The sequence below is a fragment of the Sturnira hondurensis genome, unplaced genomic scaffold (genome assembly GCF_014824575.4).
Source record: "Sturnira hondurensis isolate 20B ecotype Veracruz unplaced genomic scaffold, ASM1482457v3 Scaffold0008480, whole genome shotgun sequence".
NCBI lineage: Eukaryota > Metazoa > Chordata > Mammalia > Chiroptera > Phyllostomidae > Sturnira > Sturnira hondurensis.
In genome coordinates, this window is record NW_028081111.1 from 2,099,026 (window position 1) to 2,123,340 (window position 24,315).

General features: G+C 44.0%; 1 protein-coding gene across 2 annotated transcripts in view; it reads left to right on the forward strand.

Annotated features, from left to right (window-relative positions):
* The window catches only part of CNNM4 (cyclin and CBS domain divalent metal cation transport mediator 4), a 45,171-nt gene that overhangs the window by 10,133 nt on the left and 10,723 nt on the right, over positions 1 to 24,315 (forward strand). For both annotated transcript variants that reach the window (XM_037055027.1, XM_037055028.1), the window contains exons 2-3: positions 23,062 to 23,205; positions 23,520 to 23,654. In XM_037055027.1, the coding sequence (XP_036910922.1) occupies positions 23,062 to 23,205; positions 23,520 to 23,654 (279 nt within the window). The remainder of the gene's footprint in view (positions 1 to 23,061; positions 23,206 to 23,519; positions 23,655 to 24,315) is intronic.

The window sequence follows — 24,315 nt, forward strand, 5'->3', positions numbered from 1 at the left end:
TCCAAGTGCTAGAGTTGGGAAACTGAGGCTCAGAGAAGCTGAGAATCTTCCCCAGTCAGGTGACAACTAAGAGGCAACCCCAAACTGCTCCCCTCCAGAGTCAAGCTCTTAATCACTGTTACTAATGAGGTTGTAGACATAATGAGAAAGATTGGAAGATTCAGATTCTCCAATAACTCCAGGTTGGAAAATTTACTGTCAGTTCTAAGTTTCTTTTTTAATATTTTATTTATTTATATTTTAGAGAGGGGGAAGGGAGGAATAAAGAGAGGGAAAGAAACATTGGTCATTTGCCTCTTGTACACCTCCAACCAGGAACCTGACCTGCAATCCATACATGTGCCCTGACTGGGAATCGTACTGGTGACTTTTCAGTCTGTGGGACAGTGCCTGACCCACTGAAACACATCAGTCAGGCCTGTCATTTCTAGATTTTAAAAACTGAGATATAATTGACATAACATTCTATAAGTTTCAGGGGTATAAAATAATGATTCTATATTTGCATATATATGTTATAAATTGGTCACCACAATAAGTTGAATTAATACCCATCACCACACATAATTATAAAGTGTTTTTTCTTGTGATGAGAACTTTTAAGATATACTCTCTTAGTAACAGTGAAATATACAACTCAATATTATTAACCGCGGTCACCACACTGTACATTATATCCCAGGACTTAACTATCCTATAAATAGAAGTTAGTACCTTTTGACTCCCTTCACCCATTTGCTGCCACCACCTCCCACCTCTTGCAAGCACACCTAGATTTGCTTTAAAAGGAACTTTTTGTTGAAGCAAAGTATGTAAATCATAAGTGTACAACTTGATAGATTTTTTTTAAAGATTTTATTTATTTATCTTTAGAGGGGAAGGGAAGGAGAGAGGGAGAGAAATATCACTGTATGGTTGCCTCTCATGCATTCCCTGCTGGGAACTGGCCTGCAACCCAGGCATGTGCCCTGACTGGGAATCAAACCGAGATGCTTTGGTTTGCGGGCCCCTGCTCAATCTACTGAGCTACACCAGCCAGGGCCAACTTTGGATACATTTTTACAAAGGAACACCCTTGTGTACCACTGAACTCAGGAAACAGATGATTGCCAATGCCCTAGAAATCCTTCCACTGTCCTGTCCCAGACACTGCCCTTGCCCCTGAATGATCCTGAGTTAATTTTTTAATTAGCTTTTATAAGTGAGTCATATATTGTGTGTGCTCTTTTTTGTCTGGCTCCTGCTGCCACAGCATTAAGGTTATGAGCTTCATTTGCATTTTGTGCACCTGTAGTTCAGTCTTTTTTTGTTGCGGAACAGTATTCCATGATAGAAATATACCATAATGGTACTGCTGGTGGATATTTGGATTGTTTGCAGTTTGAGACTAATGCCACTAAGAACACTCTTGTGTACGTCTTTTGGTGACTATATGTGGGCATTTCCATTGGCAATATCCCTGGGAGTAGAATTGCTAGGGCCCAGTACAGGCCTAGATGAGACAGTGTTCCAGAGAGCTTATGTCTGTTCTCACTTCTATCTCCACAGCTCTGGTATTGTCAACTATTTATTTATTTTATTTTAGCAAATCAGGTAGGTGTGTGTGCTACTCTCTCGTTGTGATTTTTGTATCGATTTTTCTAGTGACTAACGATGAGAGCATTTTCATATGCTTATCATCCATTATGGTTAGTGCTCTTGATAATCCTCTTTCAGATTCTCATAAGTCTTTTTAAAAAAATTTAAATATATTTTACTGATTATGCTATTATAATTGTCCTATTTCTTCCTTCACTCCCCTCCACCCTGCACACCCCCTCCTACCCACATTCCCCCCCCCTTTAGTTCATGTCCATGTGTCATACTTATAAGTTCTTTGGCTTCTATGTTTCCCATACTATTCTTACCCTCCCCCTATCTTTTTTCTGTCTACCACCCATGCTACTTATTCTCTGTACCTTTTCTCCCATTCTCCCTCTGCACTCCCCTGTTGATAACCCTCCAGGTGATCTCCATTTCTGTGGCTCTGTTCCTGTTCTAATTGTTTGCTTAGTTTGTTTTTGTTTTAGGTGTGGTTGTTAATAATTGTAAGTTTGCTGTCATTTTACTGTACATTTTTTTCTATCTTCTTTTTCTTAGATAAGTCCCTTTAACATTTCATACAATAAGGGTTTGGTGATGATGAACTCCTTTAACTTGACCTTGTCTGAGAAGCACTTTCTCTGCCCTTCCATTCCAAATGATAGCTTCGCTGCATAGAGCAATCTTGGATGAAGGTCCTTGTACTTCATGACTTGGAATACTATTTTCCAGCCCCTCCTTGCCTGTAAGGTCTCTTTTGAGAAATCCGCTGACAGTCTGATGGGCACTCCTTTGTAGGTAACTGTCTCCTTTTCTCTTGCTGCTTTTAAGATTCTCTCCTTATCTTTCATCTTGGGTAATGTAATTTGATGTGCCTTGGTGTGTTCCTCCTTGGGCCCAAATTCTTTGGGACTCTGAGCTTCCTTGGCTTCCTGGAAGTCTATTTCCTTTGTCAGACTGGGGAAGTTCTCCTTTATTATTTGTTCAAATAACTTTTCTACTTGTTGCTCTTCTTCTCCTTCTGGTATCCCTCTAATTTGGATGTTGGAACATTTAAAAATGTCCTGGAGGTTCCTAAGACTCTCCTAAATTTTTTAAAATTGTTGTTTCTTCATTCTTTTCTGATTGGATGTTTCTTTCTTCCTTCTGGTCCACACTATTGATTTGAGTCCCAGTGTCCTTCCCATCACTATTGGTTCCCTGTACATTTTCCTTTATTTCACTTAGCGTAGCTTTCATTTTTTCATGTAATTTGTGACCAAATTCAACCAATGCTGTGAGCATCCTGATCACCAGTATTTTGAACTGTGCATCTGATAGTTTGACTACCTCTTCGTTGCTTAGTTGTATTTTCTCTGGAGCTTTGATCTGTTGTTTTGTTTGGGCCATTTTTTTTGGTCTTGACACACCTATGAGGAGCAGAGCCTTAGGTGTTCACCAGGGTGGGGAAATGCACATTGCTGTGTTGTGACACTGTATGTGGGGGAGGGGACCGAGAGGGAACAATGGCGCTTGCTCCGCTCTCTGCCAGATTTCAGTCACTTCTCCTGCTTCCCCACCAGCAAATTGGGCCCTTCTGGTGCTGATTCCCATGTGGGTGGGTTTGTGTACATTCTAGGACCCTGTGGGTCTCTCCAATGAACTCTCCTGTGAGGCTGGGAGTTTCTCCTGGCACCTCAACCCCCACAGGTGTTTTCAGTTGGTGTTTTGAGGCTCTATTTCCCTGAGCTGGAGCCCTGGGTTGCGAGGTCTGTCTCTCTCCCCAGTTTCCCTTGGTTTATCTGCATGCGAATGTGGAACCGCCCAGTCCGCCAGCCACTTTGCCCCTCTGTGCCACGCTCCACAGTCTGCCGCCTCACTAGGTCTGCCAGCCACTGCTTTGCCACGAGTCCACTGTGTCCCTGCTGCCTGACTCTGCCCCTCCTACTGGTCTGGATGAATGTTTTTTCTTTAACTACTTGGTTGTCGGACTTCCATACAGTTTGATTTTCTGTCAGTTCTGGTTGTTTTTTGTTTTTAAATTGTCGTTATCCTTTTGGTTGTGTGAGGAGGCATAGTGTGTCTACCTATGCCTCCATCTTGGCCAGAAGTCCTAGATTCTAGTAAGTCTTGATATCTGGTGATGCCAAGTACTCAGTTCTTTGTTCTTCAATATAGTTTTGCCTTTCTTTTGAGAATTTTATGGAATTCCATTGAATCTAGAGGTCAACTTGAAGGTTTGACATCTTTATAATATTCTTCTGATCCACAAGCATGGTTACCCCTCCATGTATTTATGTCTTATTAATTTCTTTCAGTGTTTTATCATTTTCTGTGTAAAAGTGTTACTCGTCTTTTCTTACCTGTCTTAGATTTATTTTTAGGTACTTGGTAACTTTAAGTGGTGTCTTTCGATTTTTAGTTTCCCCATTTGCTGCAGATTGTTCCAGCTGGGGTGGGCTGCAGTTCAATTCTGACCCTAATCACCTGGAGTTAGCATTGGATCCCACAGGTCTGGGGGGCTTGGCCCTCCACCAGCAGAACCCAGTAAAAAGTGGGGTTCCCCTCACTTGTGAAATTCTGACTAACTGGCTATAAATTTGGGGGCTCCAACAACTCAGGTTCAATAATTCACTGAATGATTCACAATGACCCAGGAAAATGACACCCTTATGATTAGCTTTATCTTAAAGGATAAACATGGGATGAGGGCTGGAGAGGTCCAAGAAGCAGAACTTCCCTGCCCTCTGTCCTGGCATCAGGGCGTGGCACATCAGTTTGTTCACCATTCAGGAAACTCCACTGAGCTTTGCAGTCTAGAGTTTTTATCAGGGTTTCATTACCTATGTGTAACTGATTCGGGGTTTTGTGGTTTATTTTTTAAAGATTTTATTTATTTATTTTTAGAGAGAGGAGAGGGGAAGGGAGGGAGAAAAAGAGGGAGACAAATATTGATGGGAGAGAGAGAAATCTATTGGTTGCTCTTGTGCACACTCCCAGGAATTGAACCCACAGCCTTTTGCTTTGTAGCACTACACCCAACCAACTGAGCTACACTGGTCAGGGCAGATTACTGTATTTTTCAGACTATAAGACGCACCCCCCAGATTTAGGAGGAAAAGGGGGGTGCGTCTTATAGTCTGAATGTAGTTTATTTACCTGGCTTGCTTACTTGGGGGAGCGGGGTCACAGGTTATTAAATATTTTACCACATTTTTTGCTTCAAAATTTTTTTCCTAGTTTTCTTCTGTAAAACCTAGGTGTGTCTTATGATCTGGTGCATCTTATGGTCCCCAAAATATGGTAATTTATTCATTGAACTTAATCCCAAGCTCCCCCTCCCTTCCCTGAAAGTGGAGCAGCTGAAAGTTCCTGGCTTGATTTTATTGGTGACCAGCCCCATCTGGGGGTCCACCTAGAGTCCTGTCATTCCCATAACAAAGATACTACGATCACTCAGGAAATTCCAAGGGCTTTTGAATCCGTGCCAGGAACCAGGTCAAAGACCAAAGATATTCTTTGTTGTGCTGCACAAGTACAGAGAAATAATAATTAATTTTTGTATAGTGACTATGACTCCATTGGCCTTGCTACATTCACTCATTAATGCTAATAGTTTACTTTATTTATTTTTAATCCTCACCCGAGGATATGCTTATTGATTTTAGAGAGAAAAGACGGGGGAGAGAGAAACATCAGTGTCAAAGAGAAACATTGATTGCTTATCTCTTATAGGCACCCAACTGGGGATGGAACCTGCAGTCTTGGTGTACGGGATGATGCACCAGCCAAATGAGCAACTTGACCAAGAAGTTTATTTTTAGATTTTCTATACACATAATTATGTTGCCTGTGAATAATGAGTTTTATTTAATTACTGCTAAACTTTATACATTTTATGTAATGTTTTTGTCTTATTCACTGGCAAGGACATGTAGGATCATGTTGAACTGGTGACAGTGGGCATCATTGTCTCATTCTGTGTCTCAAGGAAAAGCTTTTAAAATTTGTCATTATGTACCTTGGCTGATGTGGCTCAGTGGATTGAATGCCAACCTGGGTATAGAAAGGTTCAATTCCTGGTTGGGGCACATGACGGGGTTGTGGGCCAAGTCCCCAGTTGGGGGTGTGTAAGAGGTAACCAATCAATGTATCTCTCACACACTGATGTTTCTCTCCTTCTCCTTCTCTCTCCCTTCCCCCTCTTTAAAAATAAATAGATAAATACATCTTTTAAAAATTTCATTATGCATGATTTGGCTGCTGATGGAAATCTTGTTCTTTCATAGAGTTCCAAGGAAATCATTCTAAGAGACCCATGCACTGGGGAGTTGTGGCATAGTAAGGTTAGAAGGCTGCCCCTGAGTGCCCAATGTCATGTCTCCTCTCTGTTCATCCTGCTATTGAAAAAGTACAGCCTCATCTTCATCAAGGCCAAAACAAAGTCCAGTGTCCAAAGATTCTGTGCTCTTAGTTCGGTATAAGTAGTCTCTGACCCTGTCCAGGTAGCTTAGCACTGTTCCTGGCTGTGATCTGTTGCTGTGCTGCTGTACCCAAGCTCCTGCTTGGAGCCTGTGTTTGAAGTTCCTGCAGCTGCTAAGGCCACATGGTTGACAAGGAAAGAGAATCCACCAAGGAAAAGGGCAAGTGTTCGTTATTGGTGAAGAGAGAGTCTGAGAGACAGAGACAGAGACAGAGAGAGAGAGAGAGAACTCTTTGTTAGCTGAAATTACATTATTTTTGGCTTGGGAAGGATCGACTCTTTTTCCAAATAACCAGTCAGCTTCCCAAGGTTCCCCCTAACCCATCTATTTCCTACATTTACTGGGTTTCTGAGTCTTATCCGACCTAATCCTTTCCCCAGGCTAGACTAACAGGCTTCTGTGGTTGTTACCTTGGCTCCTGCTACATACGTACTTACCTCCTCCTCATTTTATTTCTTACCCCAGTGATCTGTGGAACCCACTGATTTTCTGGAAAGTGTGTGAAGTTATAACTTCTTAGGGAAGCATGCAGGCTTATGCTCCCGAGTTGATTATGCTTAATACTGTCTGATTCCCTTTATTCTCATCCTTTATTGATATTTAGCTTCCTACTCTAACAATTTGCTGTGACTTTTTTTTTTTTGGTAGATTTTCTTTACCAGATCTACCAAGTTTCCTTCTTTTCTTAGTTTGCTGAGAGTTTTTATACTACATATATGTTGAATTTTACAAAGTGCTTTTTTTTGGAAGATTTTATTTATTTGTTTTTAGAGAAAGGGGAAGGGAAGGAGAAAGAGAGGGAGAGAAACATCAATGTGTGGTTGCCTCTTGCTCACCCCCAGACTGAGGACCTGGCCCGCAACCCAGGTATGTTCCCTGACTGAGAATTGAACTAGCAACCCTTTGCTTCACAGTCCAGTGCTCAATCCACTGAGCTACACCAGCCAGGGCATACCAAGTGCTTTTTAAAAAATATATATTTTATTTATTTTTAGAGACAAGGGAAGGGAAGGAAAAAAACCGATTTATTCCATTGGTTGTCTCTCGTATGCACCTCTCTTGGGGACCAAATCTGCAATCCAGGCTTGTGCGCTGACTGGGAATCAAACCAGTGACATTTTGCCTTGTAGAATGTTGCCCAACAACTCAGCCAGGGCTTTACCAAATGCTTTTAAAATGCCTGTTGGGATGATTGAATGATTTATCTTTATACATATATTTTAAAATTTTAACCCATAACAATTATTGCATGACTGCAATAAGCCTTAGTAATAATGTATTATCTTTTTTTACATATCACTGGGTTTGATTTGCCAGTGTCATTATTTGGAATGTTGATATCTATTGTCATGAGAGAGATAGGTTTATGTAATTGTTTTTCCTGCCATTAAAAGAACAAAACTAAAAGAACAACACTGGAGGATATTTCAAGGTGTCCCTGCTTTTTTGTGTGGCAGAAAAAAAGATTTAATAATTAAGTTGTTTTCCCTCTTATAACTAGTCTCTCAGTTTAGATGAGCAAGTTTGAAAATATCAAGTAAGGTTCTCACCCTTTTTGTACAGTCCCCTTCCCCACCCCCCGCCACACACACACACCTCTGCATGTGACAACCAGTAAAGAAAGGCCTCTCACATTGGGTCTGATGCTGGTGCAGTTTTACTCCCTCTTCAGGTTTTGATATGAAGACCTAGAATGACTTTAGTAGTAAATTTGGGAAGATTTGTTATATGATTACCAGTTACCAACTGGGTTCACCAAAGAAAAAATAAAGCTTTTTCTTTGTGAGGGTATGTGTGATGGGCATAGTTCAGTAGAAAGCTGGTTCTGGACTTAATGTAGGTTGTTGTCAGTCAGCAAAGCATTTAGAATTTCCTGCTGCAGCTCCATGATGGACATGGGACATGTAGGCTTGTTAATCACAGTCCAGCTTTGGGGTCGGTTTGCCTGTAGATTATTAGCTGGTTGCGCACACAGGTCTAAGGAATGGGTCCTGTGGCTCTGTAAGCAGAGACATGAGAGGGAGAGGACTCCTGCTGGGTGGTGGGAGTCAGATGGCCAGGAGCTGGGATGACAGGGGAAAGGGCCAAGGGGGGCCTGAGAAGAGGACTGAGTGGGAAGGGAGAAGCAAAGTCAAAAGGAGGGAACTCACTGGGCACCTCCTGATCACTTTCCTCCCTCCTGCCCTTCCTAGCCTATTACTGTCAGTCCGGCCAGGGTCATTTCGCTATTTCCACTTCTGCTTCTGCCCCAGAAGGCCTGAGTTCTGTGTGCTCCTCTCTGCCTTTTGGGCCATATCTGGCTGTGTCCTCCAGGAGAGTTTCCCACATCACTGAGGTTGCAGACATTAGCATTAGGTGTGAACTTCTTCCTTGGGTAATTTAAGAAACTTAAAAAACAAAACAAAACAAAACCCTGTCTTTTGATCCAGTGATTCCCCTTCTAGAAAGCTGTCTGAAGGACATGGAGATTTAACCAAAACATATTTATTGCAAAGATTTCCATGATGGCAAAAATGGGAAGAGCCCAATTTGAGAGCCTAGTGGGGACTGGGGTTATGTGCACATATGAACAGTGAAATATGATGAGGCCATTCAATTTTTAAAAATGTTTTTAGGAAAAGACCAAGAATATGAAGCATTTAAAAAGTGGTGTACAAGACAATACATGATGATCCAGTGTGTAGCAAAAATATCATTGTAGTATTTTATCTCTCTATATTAATTTTCAAAGCCAAAGAAAGTACTACTCAGTTAACAGTAGTTATCTTTGGAAGGCCAATTTATAAGTGATCTTTTTTAAAAATAATTTTTTAAAGATTTTATTTATTTATCTTTAGAGGGGAAGGGATGAAGAGAGGGAGAGAAATATCAGTGTATGTTTGCCTCTCATGTGTCCCCTGCTGGGAACTGGCCTGAATCCCAGGCATGTGCCCTGACTGGGAATCAAACCACGGTCATTTGGTTCGCAGGCCCGTGCTCAATCCACTGAGCTAAACCAGCCAGGGCTATAAGTGATCTTAATTGCCTTCTTTCTACTTTTATTACCAGTATCAAAAAATCATGTAAAAATTAGTTTGATGTAAAAAAATTATAAAGAAATTAGAAGACTGTTGATGTTAATGGTCTCAAGGAATTACTGTACGTGGTATTACTATTGTGGTTTTGCTTTTAAAAAGAATCTTTACTTACTAAAATGCTTGTAAAATTTATAGATGTTCACAGATAAAATCTGGGATTTGCTTCAAAATAAGCCAGTGAAGTGGGTAGGCAGAAAGAGGAAACCAGATTGGCCAAGGGAGTTAGTTGAAGTTAGGTAAAGGGCCTTGAAGATATAGTTGTATTATTTCCTCCCCTTTCTGTATGCTTGATATTTTCCATAATAAAAGATTTTAAAAGTAGTGACTACTGGCTAAGTGAAAAATGAAAGGCATGAAGACTTGTCCCTAGAGTAAGAGGGAGCTTTAGGGTCTCCTTACATCCTGTCTGTAACAGTTTAACCCTAGGGTTTTCTGGTTGAGTGAAGGCTGTTTGGAGAACTTCCTTACCTGAATCCCAGTTTATTCATCCTTCCTGGGGTGGTCCTGGCAGAACCTCTCCAAGCCTCAGTTCTCTCCCGTGAAGAATGGAGTCAGTCACAGGAGGGGCGTGCAGGGCAGCACTTGGACCACGCTTCCCACAACATGCTGCCCTGTTTGTACCCTAACTGCTCTGTCCCCCGGGGGAAGGCGGGGCCTGAGGGGGACACCTGAATGTCTGCTGTGGGAAGGGACAACTAAGGCCTGGCCATCCTTATAAGGTTGTTCTAAAGGGAGCTCTCCAAAATTTTGTGATTGTTACCAAAAAAATTTTAAATTTGTACCTCCATTCATTCAAAAGTTATATACATGTACTGTTTTCTAATACATGTATTATGAAACAAATATATATTTTTAAAGATGTAAAGATGAGCGCTGGCTGGTGTGGCTCAGTTGGATTGGTCCTATGGTGTTGTCCCGTAGGCCCAAAGGTTGTGTATGGGTTTGATTCCCACTTAGGTTACATGCCCAGGTTGTGGGTTCCATCCCAACTGAGGCATGTGTAAGAAGACAACCAACTGATGTTTCTCTCCCTTTCTCTCTCTGTCTCTCTCCACCCCTCCCTCCCTCCCTCCCTCTCTCTCTAAAAGCAATGAGAAAATGTCCTTGGGTGAAGATTAAAATAAAAAAGAGGTAGAGGTGAAATAACCATAATTTTTAAATGTCTTGCTTATAGTTACCATGCATATTATCTCTAGCACATACGTTATATCCTTTTTCAAGGCACAGAATACCCTTATGGTGGGATTTGTCAGTACTGATACTGGCTGTAAATCCATGTTTAATATAGTTTTCTTAATAATTTAAAATTATTTTGGCTAACTCTTGAGCCCTGACTCCATGGTTACTGTTTCCCCTATGCTGATTGACAGGGCTGGCAGGGGTCATGAGGTTGCCGCTGTACATCCTTGTGCTTGCTTAATTCGGGGGATTTCCTTCCAGGGATCTTGGTCAGCTTGTTTATAAACAAAAGCTAGAATTGCTCATTTGTGTTAGATGAGTTCTCCTTTGGAGACACTGTTCTAAAAGGTTTTGGACAGCCAGGGGTCTCTTCCGTGCGCATGGAAGGTGCTGGCTCAGGGGCCTGTCTCCCGGAAAGTGTCTAGAAATCCTTTTCCCTGCGGATCTCTGTCTGTTTTGGCAAGTGGGCTACCGTATTTGCTTTTCCATTTCTTCTTTTCCTATGGTTGCCCTCCTGTCACCTTCTCTCTTGTTTTCTACTTTGCTCTCTTTATCTCGACTTCCATTTTTATTTCTGTCCTTTAAGAACATAACCAATTATAATGCAGTTGTTTCAAGTTCTTTCATTGGTGGTATTTATTGAATAGCTGCCTTACTGAGCACCTGCTGTATATTTAGCTTTTGTGCTAGTGGTTGACGAATACATCAAGAACCACTGAATGTGATTTGTGCCGGTCAAAGTGCAAACTGGGCTCCCTAATATACGGAAGACAGTTTGGAAGTTTCTAAAAACTTCGTCAATGCACAAACCTTTTGACCTAAATACATGTTGAAATATATTGACATCTCACATGGGTTAAATGATGAACTTACAGGGACAGCAGGGAAAAACAGGAAGCAATTGCGTCTAGCAGTAAAAGGAAGAGAGAGGGTTAAGTCCATCCTGGTGTCCACTACTGGCACACTCCACAGGGGAGATGAACAAAGCTTAAAAAGTAAAAAGAAAGTAGTGTATTTATTGTAGAAGCTTTGAGAAAAGTAGAAAAGATTAAGAAATGAAAGTCACCAGCTCTGGCTGGTGTAGCTCAGTGGATTGAGCGTGGGCCTTCGAACCAAAAGGTCGCTGGTTTGATTCCCAGTCAGGGCAGATGCCTGGGTTTCGGGCCAGGTCCGCAGTAGGAGGCACGTGAGAGGCAAACACGCATTGATGTTTCTGTCCCTCTCTTTCTCCTTCCCTTCCTGTTTCTCTAAAAATAAATTAAAAAAATATTTTTTAAAATGTGAAAGTCACCATTTGACAAAGGGGGCATGAGCATACAATGGAGTAAAGACAGCGTCTCCAATAAATGGTTCTGGGAGAACTGGACTGTTACATGTGAAAAAATGAAACTGAACCACCAATTCACAACATACTTCAGAATAAACTAAGAATGGATAAAAGACTTAAATATAACTCACAATACCATAAAAATCCTAGAGGAAGGAGACAATAAATTTCAGATTATTTTGCATAGCAGTACATTTTTTAAAGATTTCATTTATTTATCTTTAGAAGGGGAAGGGAAGGAGAGAGGGAGAGAAATATCAATGTATGGTTGCTTCTTGTGCATTCCCTGCTGGGAACTAGCCTGCAACCCAGGCATGTGCCCTGACTGGGAATCGAACCGTGATTCTTTGTTTTGCAGGCCCATACTCAATACACTGAGCTACACCAGCCAGGGCTGCATAGCAATATTTTTGCCAATATATCTCCTAGGGCATGGGAAACAAAGGAAAAAAATAAACAAATAGAACTACATCGAATTAAAAAGCTTCTACACAAAGGTCCTACAACCAGGACTGCGCTCTCCAGCAAAGCTTTCATTTAGAATGGAAGGGCAGAGAAAGTGCTTCCCAGATAAGGTCAAGTTAAAGGAGTTCATCATCACTAAGCCCTTATTATATGAAATGTTAAAGGGACTTATCTAAGGAAAAGAAGATAAAAAATATGAACAGTAAAATGACAACAAACTCACAGCTTAACAACCGAACCTAAAAAAAATAAAAGGGACCCTGGCTGGTGTAGCTCAGTGGACTGAGCGTGGGCCTGTGAACCACACGATCATGGTTCGATTCCCAGTAGGGGCACATGCCTAGGTTGCAGACCAGTTTCCGGTTCCCGGCAGGGAACGCAGGAGAGGCAACCATACATTGATGTTTTTCTCTCCCTCTCTCTCCCCTTCCCTTCCCCTCTAAGATAAATAAATAAAATCTTTAAAAAAAGGGGGGGAAACAAACTAAGCAAACAACTAGAATAGGAACAGAATCACAGAAATGGAGATTATATGGAGGGTTAGCAACAGGGGAGTGGGAGGAGGAGAGAGGGGGGAAAGGTACAGAGAATAAGTAGCATAGACGATGGGTAGAAAATAGATAGGGGGAAGGCAAGAATAGTATGGGAAATGTAGAAGCTAAAGAACTTATGACACATGGACATGAACTAAAGCAGGGGAATGTGGGTGGGAGAGGGTGTGCAGGGTGGAAGGGAATGAAGAGGGGAAAATGGGACAATTGTAATGGCATAATAATAAAATGTATTTTAAAAAAGCTTCTACACAGCTAAAGAAATCATCAAAATGAAAAGGGAACCCACTGTATGGGAGAACATATTTGCCAATGATGCATCAGACAAGGGTTTAATTTCCAAAATATATAAAGAACTTATACAACTCAATACCAGGAAGACAAACAGTCCAATTAAAACTTGGGCAAAGGACTTGAGTAGGTACTTGTCCAAAGAGTACATACAAAGTCACATGTCAGTGGGTCATTGCTCAGCATCACTAGCCATCAGAGAGATGCAAATTAAAACCACAGTGATTTATCACCTCACACCAGTAAGAGTGGCTGTTATTAATAAATCAACAAACAACAAGTGCTGGCAAGGATGTGGAGAAAAGGGAGCCCTGTTAGTGGGAATGCAGACTGGTGCAGCCACTGTGGAAAGCAGTATGGAGTTTCCTCAAACAATTAAAAATGGAAGTGTCTTTTGACTCAGTGATTCCACTTCTGGAACTATATACCTTAGTATATAGTCTTGAAACACCAGTTCAAGACTATACTATATAGTCTTAGTATATAGTCTTGAAACACCAGTTCAGAAGAACCCATGCACCCCAATGTTCATAGCAGTGTTATTTACAATCATCAAGATCTGGAAACAACCCAAGTGCCCATCAGTAGATGAGTAGATAAAAAAGGTGAGGTACATTTACATTATGGAATACTACCCAGAGTAAAACAGAAGGAACTCCCCTTTTGCAACTATATGGATGGACCTGGAGACTTTTATGCTAAGTGAAGTAAGCCAGTCAGTGAAAGACAATTACCATATGACCTCACATATAAGCTAACGAACAAAATAAACTAGGAAACAAAGTGGAATCAGAGGCATAGAAACATGGAACAGACTGAGAGTTGTAAGAGGGGAGGGGAAGGGAGGACTGGTTGAAAGAAGGTGAAGGGGATTAGTGTAAGAACATATATGCAGGACCCATGGACACGGACAACAGTGTGGGTTGCCTAAGGGAGTGGGGGGAACAAAGGGAAATATTGGGGCAACTGTAATAGTATAAAGAATAAAATATTTTTTAAAGATATAAGTCACTCTTATTCCACCATCCAAAATGCAAATAGTGGACTTCTGGCCAAGATGGAGGCATAGGTGGAAACACTGTGCCCCCTCCCACAACTAAATTTAAAGACAGCGAAGTTTTAGTAACAAAAATGCAGCCAAAACAGTGAAAATTGAACTGTACGGAAGTCCGACAACAACAAATCACTCAGCCAGACCGGTAAGAGGGGTGGAGTCAGGGACAGAGTGGGGTTGGGCTGGAAACACCATTCCGTCTTACCGACCCAGGAGCAGAGGCGGAGGCGGTTGGTGGATCCCAGGTGTGGGGTGGCAACAGGTGGACCCAGTGAGCGCGCAGGGCGGCTGGCTGACTGTGGTCACACATTCGCGCGCAGATAAACCAAGTGAAGGAGCGAACTGTGAGACAGACCACTCAGGCTAGGGCCTCAGCAACAGGAAGTAGAGCCTGAAAGCACCAACTGGAAAGACATTCTCGGGGTTGAGGGGCCAGGAGAGGCTCCCAGGCTCACAGAGAGTTCATTGGAGAGACCCACAGGGTCCTGGAGAGTACACGGGCCCACACACCCGGGAACCAGCACCAGAGGGGCCCAGTTTGCTTGTGGGAAGCTGCAGAAATCTGAGAAATCTGAGAGAGAGTGGAGCGAAGCAAAGTGCCATTTTCGCCCCCTCTCTGACCCCGCCTCCACATACAGCGTCACAACCCAGCAAATGGGTCACTCCGCCCTGGGGAACACCTAAGGCTCCACCCCTCAAACATTATGACTCTAGAACAGCTCAAAGCCCCAGAGCCTATAAGTCTAAGTGACCAAGACATAGCCAACCTTTCAGATGCACAGTTCAAAACACTGGTGATCAGGATGCTCACAGAATTGGTTGATTTTAGCCACAAATTAGAGGAACATATGGAGGCTAATAAATATTGGGGGACAGCTTTTTGTGATTGAAAGCTTTCACAAAAAGAAAAGCTTTTTGTGATTGAAATGAAGGGAAATACACAGGAAACCAATAGCGATGGAAAGGAAACTGGGACTCAAATCAAGGGAGTGGACCAGAAGGAAGAAAGAAACAACCAAACAGAAAAGAAGGAAGAAACAAGAATTCAAAAAAATGAGGAGAAGCTTAGGAACCTCCAGGACATCTTTAAACGTTCCAACATCTGAATTACAGGGGTACCAGAAGGGGAAGAGGAACAGCCATGAGTGGAAAACTTAGTTGAACAAATAATAAAGGAGAACTTCCCCAGTCTGGCAAAAGAAATAGACTTCCAGGAAATCCAGGAAACTCAGAGAGTCCCAAAGAAGTTGGACCCAAGAAGGAACACACCAAGGCACATCATAATTACATTACCCAGGATTAAAATGAAGGAGAAAATTCTAGAAGCAGCAAGAGATAAGGGGACAGTCACCTACAAAGGAGTTCCCATCAGACAGCGGATTTCTCAAAAGAGACCTTACAGGCAAGAAGGGGCTGGAAAGAAATATTTCAAGTCATGAAATCCAAAGATCTACATCCAAGATTACTCTATCCAGCAAAGCTTTCATTTAGAATGGAAGGACAGATGAAGTGCTTCTCAGGTAAGGTCAAATTCAAGGAGTTCATCATCACCAAGCCCTTATTATATGAAATGTTAAAGGGACTTATATAAGAAAAAGAAGATAAAAAATATGAACAGTGAAAGGACAGCAAACTCACAGTTATTAACAACCACACCTAAAACAAAAGCAAACTAAGAGGACAGCTAGATCAGGAGCAGAACCATAGAAATGAAGAACAGATGGAGGGTTAGCAACAGGGGAGTGGGAGGAGGAGAAGGGGGGAGAAGGTACAGAGAATAAGTAGCATAGATGGTAGGTAGAAAATAGGGGGGAGGGCAGGAATACTACGGGAAATACAGAATCTAAAGAACTTGTGACACATGGACATGAACAAAAGGGGGGGAATGGTGGGGGAGGGGTGTGCAGGGTGAAGGGGGGAATGGGACAACTCTAATGGTATAATCAATAAAGTATATTAAAAAATGCAAATAGTTTTGGTACATTTTCTTCAAGTAAATCAGCAATGAACTATATTGCTTTTCTCCCCCTCTCAAAATGAGATCACATTCTTATCTCTTTTGATTATAAAAGGAAAAAACCAAAATAATACATAACTGATTTTAAAATGCAGTAAACCAAAGCATGGGAAACTACTGTCCAGTTCTCTTACTGTCCTGTTGTACAACTTTTCTGCTCTACACAGTGAGCACCATCTGTTTAAATTCCTGTGCATCAGCCTTTTTTTTTTCAGTGGCTGCAATACTGTGCCATAAAGTACCTTGGACAGACCCTCCTAGGCACACCTTGTACCTCGATCTGGCTGTTTCTTTTGTATTAAGGTTTTTCTTAGAAGTAGAAGATTGGCCGAGTTCAGATCTTGTACATTTTACATAAAAAAAAAAGACTTTATTTATTTATTTATTTTTAGAGAGGGGAAGGGAGGGAGAAAGAGAAGAAGAAGAAACATCTATGTGTGGTGTTAAATGTGGTCCCCCTGGGGACCTGGCCCACAACCCAGGCATGTGCCCTGACCAGGAATCAAGCCAGCGACCCCTTGGTCCACAGCCCCCGCTCAATTCACAGAGCTACACCAGCCCGGGACATTTTACATTTTGACACATACTACCAAATCCTGAAGAAAAAATGCTCTTGTTTTCAACAGTACTGCACTGTTTTAGTCACCGTGGTCTGATAATATATATTAATGTATGTTAAAGTGAAAGACCTCCTCAGTGTTCTCTTAAGTTGCTTATTGATTAAACATCTTCATCCTGCTCCTCTCCACCTAGCCCTCTCTGTGGGGGTTACCCTCCCACCTTGGAGGGTTTGGAGGGCTGTGCAGGGGTTCTGCTGCTGCTCTGTGTCCTCCTGGGTTCTCTCCAGCTCTGCCTGCATCTGGCTGCGCTGAATCCTCTCCTCCTACTGGGTTAGGTCAGCACTATTAATAGTCACTTAATCCTGCTGTTGTCTGTGGCCGGGGTGGAGAGAGGAGAAAAGAGAGATTCCTGGAAAAGGAAGGCACCTCAGGAGGGACTTAGAGCTAAGGCTAGTCCTGGGGACCTGGGATGTTGGGAAGCAGGACTTGCCAGGGATGCCAGCAAGATGCATGCTGATCACAGTGTCTTGGGTGGTGGAACCCATGTCTGATATGGAGCCTCTGGATCTAATCTATGAGAAATGCAGCCAGAACTGGTGAGTAGGGCCCTCTGAGAGCCCTTATGGACTTTGAAACCCAGCACCTAGTGATTTGTCTTTCTTATGGTCTTTTAGAGAGAAAGCTTTTTGTGATGGAGGAGGGCACAGCAGAGGCTGGAGACTGGGCTTCCTGCAGCTTCTGGAGGCTACCACCTGTGTGTATCCAGCAAAGAGTCTAGAGCATCTGCTGTGTGCAAGGCTTGGTGGGAGAGGAGAAGATGTGGGGAGGAAAGGAGTGAAGTGACCGTGCAGGCCTGGCCGAGCTATAGCCTACTCCATGGGGATGTGGATGCCAGTGGCCAGTGGCATAAGCCAGTCACACAGAACAGTTGTGCAAGTTCTGGGACAGGAAGAACTGGGACCCAAGCCGGGGTACCCAGGGCGGAGTCAGGGGAGGGGTTTTCTTTGGCCGCAGGTCTGGGTTGTCTTACTCCTTGCCCCCGTTCCAGGAGAGGGCAGTGGAAGAGGCTCGGATTTGCTGTCTGGTTTCCTTGGCCTCTCTGGGGTTTCTAGAAGCTGCACAGTGCAGTTCTCTCACCTGGAGGAGACTGGCTGGACACAGGGTGACAAAGGGAGTCGGGGCAAGCTGGCAGCCAGATGTGGCCCAGAGGCGACCGAGAGACAGCAACTTCAAGGTGCTTCTCTCCACAGCCAGGTTCTGAACAGTGCTTGAATTAAAGGCTCAGGAAGCCCCGGTCCCCAGAGGAAGCAGTATGAGAGTGTTTTAAAATCTACTCTAATGTATTTGCATCTTTTTCATGATAAAATTTATGCTACTGACTATGGAAAATTTGGAATTTCTACTCAGAAAAGTACAAAAAAGAAAACAAAAACCATTTTGAATTCCCCGTACTGTTAGGTTAAATCGTATGAGATTATTTTTGTTGGTCAAAAATAGTCAAAGATCAGCAATTTTCTATGGATTGGCCAAATATGAACATTTAACTATATTTCTCAGTCCTTTTTCTTTATTAAAGATTGCTTTAAAAAATGTGGGATTCTCAGCTTTTCGAGTAGATGTATTATTTAAATTTTCATGTTTTATTTCTCTCCTCAAACATCTCCAAAATCCAGTTATCCAGTTGAATGGACACCAATAGTAAGAGGAGGTAACTCAGCCCTGGCTGGTGTAGCTCAGTGGGTTGAGTGCCAGCATCCAAACCAAAATGTGCTGGTTTGATTCCTGGTCAGGGCACATGCCTGGGTTGTGGGCCAGGTCCCCAGTTGGGGCATGTGAGAGGCAACTGAGGAATGTATCTTTTGTACATTGATATTTCTCTCTTTCTTTCACTCTCCCTTCCCCTCTCTCTGAAAATAAATAAATAAAATCTTTTTTAAAAGGATGAGGTAACATAAAAAATAAAATTCTATATTAGATTTAAATTCCATAAATTAAGAATCATAAACATGTAAGTCCTAAGTTGATCCTCTTTATTTTAAATGGTAAATCAATTAACAGTTATTTCTGAATTACAGAAACTTTTTAATTGCTAAAATTCAAAATAATCCTTTCTCTAGTCTCCATCTCTTTCCCCCTTCCCATGTGGACTAAGTAATTTCTGCCCATTCACTGAATGCTTACTTTATGCTACTCACTGTTCTGAGTTTTGGGAACACAGACTGAATCTCCTGCTGTAATGGACTTGCAGTCTTATGGGAGAAGAAGGACTGTGAGGGATAAAGTGAATGAGCGTGTTACATAATTTTAGGTGATAGACTAAGGACCGGCTTGGGTGTTAGAGGAGGGGTTGTTCTAAGTGCGGCTGTCTCTAAGAGGGTGACATTTGAAGAGAGACCTAAGCAGGGGTGGGGGGTGTGAGCTATGCAGGTGTGTGGAGGAGAAATGGCCAGGTAACGGGAGTAGCCTTAGGTGTTGACAGCAAGGAGGCTAAGGCTGACCTCAGCACGGGAGAGAGGAGTAAGAGATGGGTGAGGTGCATGAGGGGCTTTGGGACTTGGCCGCTGAGGACTGTGGCTTGTGAGTGGAATGATGCATGAGGCAACCTGACTTCCCTGTGAGGGTTCCCCCTTGCTGCTGTGTTGAAAGTGGACCCAGGATGAAGCAGAGCAATGGTAAGAAGCTGTTTCTACCTTCTGGGTGAGAAGGAGACACATGTGGCCCAGAATGGTAGCAGTGGAGACTGCCAGAAGAGGTTGGATTCTGGGTGCTTCAGGCAGTGCTGAAAGGGTTGCATGTCTAAGGGTAGAGTAATAGAGGAGGCAAAGTTTTCTCCCTCATGCCAATCAGTTGGACAGAGAAAGATGGGGAAGGCAGGGGGAAGGGCAGGAGCTTGGTTTTGGTAGTAAGTTCAAGGTGTTAGACATCCATGTGGATCTTGCTGTCAGCGTGCAGTTGGATATACAAGTTGGAGGGCACAGAAGAGGCCTGGGCTGCAAATATTTGTTAGAGATGCCTTGCCACATAGTTTGTATTTAAGTTATAAAGCAAGGGATCAGATGCAAGGACTGAGCCCTGGGGTCCTCTTGCATTAAGAGGATAGGGTAGGCCCTGAGGTCAGAGGAACACCAGAACATTCCTGGAGGAGTGAGAGAATGGCCCTGATCAGAGGCAATGGCCCGAGCATAAGACCCCCCCCTATTGTGTATCACTGCTGACTTTGGAAAGAGGAACATTCTGCTAAGACTAAACAAACAAACAAACAAACAAACCCTGCCCTTTAGGGGCAGAAAAATTAGGAAAGGCAAACACAGCCCAGGGTCTAATGGTTGGATCAGCAGAGAGTGACTGAGTGGTCCTTTGTGTGGGGCCCCCAAATGGTCAGCCATAGTCAGCGCTAGTTCACCAGGCCCTTTCCGCTACAGAGTAGGGGTGACTAGGCCGTGTCCCAAGTTGGCACATCTACAGGGTACCCGGCTTGATGGTGCTGTCACTAGAGGGTGCCATATGTACCACTGGGTTCCACAGACAAAGTAGCCTCAGAAAGCAGAGAGGCTGAGAGTGGCCTTAATCAGGCTCAAGGAATCAGCTCATTTCACCCACAGGAGGGGTATTTCTGGTTTTTAGAGGAGCCGCCAGCCTTTCCAGGGGAGGTCTAGTGCAACCCTTGACCGAGGGTTGACTGGAAATTTCAGTGGACGGACATTTTCTCAGGTCGTTGAAGCTGAATCTGCAGGGGCTCTGACTTTTGGGGTATGAGCAGGGTGCTGCTAACTGGGCAGCATTCAGAGGTGCGCCCTATTCCTGGGGCTCCATGTGCGGCAGTACAGGCACAGGGCCTTTGCTCATGCTACACTCTCACCCGTTTCCTTTGTTTTCCTTAATTAAAAAAAATTTTTTTTTATTTTAAAATTATTTAGAGAGAGGGAGAGAAACATCAGTGTGTGGTTGCTTCTCATGCATCCCCCCACTGCGGACCTGGCCCCCAACCCAGGCATGTACCCTGATTGGGAATTGAACTGGTGACCCTTTGGTTCACAGGCCGGCAGTCAGTCCACTCAGCCACACCACCCAGAGCTTCCCCTTAATTTTTTCTCAATTAAAAAAGTATAGAAGTTGCCCTGGCTGGGTTGTTCAGTTGGTTGGAGCATTGTCTTGTGCACCAAAAGGTTGCAGGTTTGATTCCTGGTCAGAGCACAAACCTAGGTTGTGATTTTGATCCCCAGTCAGGGCACATATGGGAGGCACCTGGAAGGATGTTTCTCTCTCTCTCCCTTCCTTTCTCTTTAAAATCAGTAAACATATCCTCAGGCAAGGATTAATAATAATAATATAGAAGTAAAATATGCCCATCAAGTAGAACAATATGGGAGAATATAGAATAGGCTATCATAGCTCCCTCTCAATTTCAAAAGGCCCCAGAGGTGACCACTGTTACTTCCAGATATTTCAAGGTTCCCTGCCTCCCACCCCTCATTTCTTGCGGGCAGATGGCATTACACATTCTGTCCCATCACTAGAGCTTCCACTAGTGGCCTGTCTTGGGTTTTGTTCTACATTTCATTCCTCTGGCCCTGCTGTCTCTCCCCAGGCAGCAGTAGCCCCTGTTCAACCCTCCTGCTCCACTGGTATTGATTTCGGTTGTCTCTGGTTTGAGGTTCTGTGACAAAATGTTTTGATCACCCCCTTGGCTTTTGTGTCTTTCTGCTTTAGTGAAGATTACATACACAGGATAAGTTCCTAGAAGTGGAATTTCTCAGGCCAAGCTCAGGGACCCTTTGTTTTGAGACATGCTGCCATCTCAGCCTCCTGAAATGTGCCTGTTTTCCTGCTCACCAACCAGAGTGCCTGTGAAGGCCCGTCTCCCTCACACTGAGCTCACCAGGCTTCCAGAGTTTGCCAGTCTGGAAGGCAGTAAAAGCTACCTGCTCTAATTCTGATTCCTGTCTGATGACACAGGCTAAACTGGCTATCCCAGACCCCTCAGAGCATTTTTTTTCTGCCCTAGAGGGCTCTCCCAAACAGGCCGCCTCCCGAAGGCACATCGGCCAGGCCCTGGCCTGGACTAGCTGCTCCTTGAGGGCCCTGGCAGATCATTGCTCTTGTCGGCTTATCTGTAGGGAACACAAGGAGATTTTCGTTTTAAAGATTTATTTATTTATCTTTAGAGAGAGGGGAAGGGTGGGAGAAAGAAGAGAGACATCACTGTGTGGTTGCCTCCTATATGCGTCCAACTGGGGACCTGTCTTGCAGCCCAGGCTTATGCCCCACTGGGAATCGAACTGGTGACCCTTTGGTTCACAAGCCAGTGCTCAATCCACTGAGCCACATCACCCAGGGGCGCAAGGAAATTTTAAAATTGAGTCTAGCCATGGTTTTGTCTAGCAAGGTGTTGACAGTGTTTTGACTACAACTCAAAGACAGAAATAAGTGTATCATGGTGACCTGCACTGTGTGTGTGGGAATGTTGCACAGGACAGTATTGCTCCCCATCACTTGGGTGCATGCAGGGATTTTTTACTATGTTTTTTCAAAGGAGTATGAGAACTGGCATCTCTCTTCTTCCTAAGAGGCCTCTAGGAGTTCTGAAGAGCATATGCTAGGCTTTGGGAATTTCCTGTGACCTTAAGAAATCTAGAGAAATTGTCTACAGGGATGTCCTTAGAGTGAGGCCCTAAGATTCGATTGTGAAGGGGAAGCTGTGAGGAGACTCTGACCTGACCTTTGCAGCTCTCCCAAGGCTTTCCCCCTGAGGCTGGTCCGGATCTGTGTCCCACTGTTTGTTCAGCTCAGAGTGTGGGCCAAGCTCTCTGGGCTGTCTCCCTGTTGTCACACACTGGGTTCAGGGGCACAAGAGCATGGTGGGGGACCCAAGAGGGCCTGGGAAACCCATCCACCTCACAGAGCTTCTGTGGAAGGTTTCCCCCCAACCCCCTTCCTAACTTTCTCTTGCTTTAGGCTGAATGGGTGGCCCTTCTCTAATTATAGTGCCTGCCTGGTCTAATTATGTCGGGCTAATTTGTTAATGGTTTGGGGAGTGCAGAGCCTTTGCATTGGGCAGTGAGCAGCAAGCATGGCCCCAGGGTGCTTACAGGGCAGTTTTGCTAAGGAGCCCAGTGAAGCATTGTCAATGGTCCTTGAGCTCCATGGAAGGTGGGTGCCCTCTGAGGAGCCCCTTGTCCAGCTGGCCAGTCACTTAGGGCTTCTCTGCCCACCGGTTGTCAGTATAGGTCTTTCCCTCCCCAGGAGGACCTTGTCATTTTCGTTCTATTTAAACCAATAGTCCTTAATTCCCTAATATTAAAAAATACTTTTGGTTTTAATTTTCATTAAAGCAGTATCTTTTTGCAATAGAAACTTCAGGAAATACAGGAAAGGGAAAAAACCCACCCACGACCCCACCCTAATGACTTACGACCCCAAGTGCGTTAACATTTTGGTGGAGGAATCTCATGACTGGTTCCTCTGCTCTTGTCTGACTCATTGCATTGTCTGCCAGGGAAGTCCCACCTGGCCATCGTGCAGAAGGTGAACAACGAAGGTGAAGGTGACCCCTTCTATGAGGTTCTGGGCCTGGTTACCCTGGAGGACGTCATTGAGGAGATCATCAAGTCTGAGATCCTGGACGAGTCGGATATGTACAGTGAGTCCCACCCTCCCCACAGGCCCAGAGTCCTTTCCTGCTTAGGCCTGACATCTGTCTTGGGTGATCAGCCCACAGTCCAGCCCATAGGACATAGGCTGTGGTGGTTTGGGAGCATGTTGCTTAGACCAGGGAGCAGAGGCTGCCTGGGTTCCTCCTGGCCTTTGTGCCTCAGCATTAGCCTGGGGACCTGCCCTAGCCCAGACACTGTAGCTTCTGTGTGGAGGGAGCCGAGAGCTGGCAAGTTGGTTCCAGTCTATTTCTGAGTCCACTGTGGGGACAGCATGCTCAACTCCAGATTCATTCTCTTGCAGCTGACAACCGGAGCCGGAAACGGGTGTCTGAAAAGAACAAACGGGACTTCTCAGCCTTCAAGGATGCTGACAACGAACTCAAGGTGAAAATTTCACCTCAGCTACTCCTGGCTGCTCACCGCTTTCTGTCGACAGGTAGGAATGAAAGGAAGACCTTCATTGTTGGTGGGACAGTCACAGAGGGAAAAGGACTGGGTCCCTAGCTACTTCCCCCATGGGATGAGGCTATACAGATGCAAGGTGCAGGGAAACCCAGATGGGGCCAGCTGGCTCCCACATCCTTGAGCATGCCCTGTGATTTGCTTTCCCTCTTGCAAACTTCTAGGAAGCATCAAGTTACTTTTGAAATAAATAAGCCCCAGGAGGACCTGAGATGGGCTCATCAAGTCTCGTTGAGTAGGAGGGAGAAGTAAGCCCTTGCATGTGCTGTGGGCCCACCCAGGTGCAGTGCATGGTCTTTGCCTGGCTCATCCTCTTGAGGAGCCTGTACTAGCTCTGTTCTTGTCTCTCCCACCTCCCCTCTACCTGCATATGCTGGTCTTGACTGCAGGATTTGACCTGTAGATCAATGTCATGTCTCTCACCCGGGATTCACAGCTCCCTTGGGTACCTGGGCATTGAGATGAGGAAGAGCCTGCCCACTTCTTCCTCTGATACCAATCTGACTTTAATAAATCCTTCTCCTTTGCTTTTTTCTGCGAGGATATGGATGATATTGATAATGATAATAATAATAACATTTATCAAACACCTTCCATATGCCAGTAATGTGTCTAAGTGCTTTATCCTGTTTAAC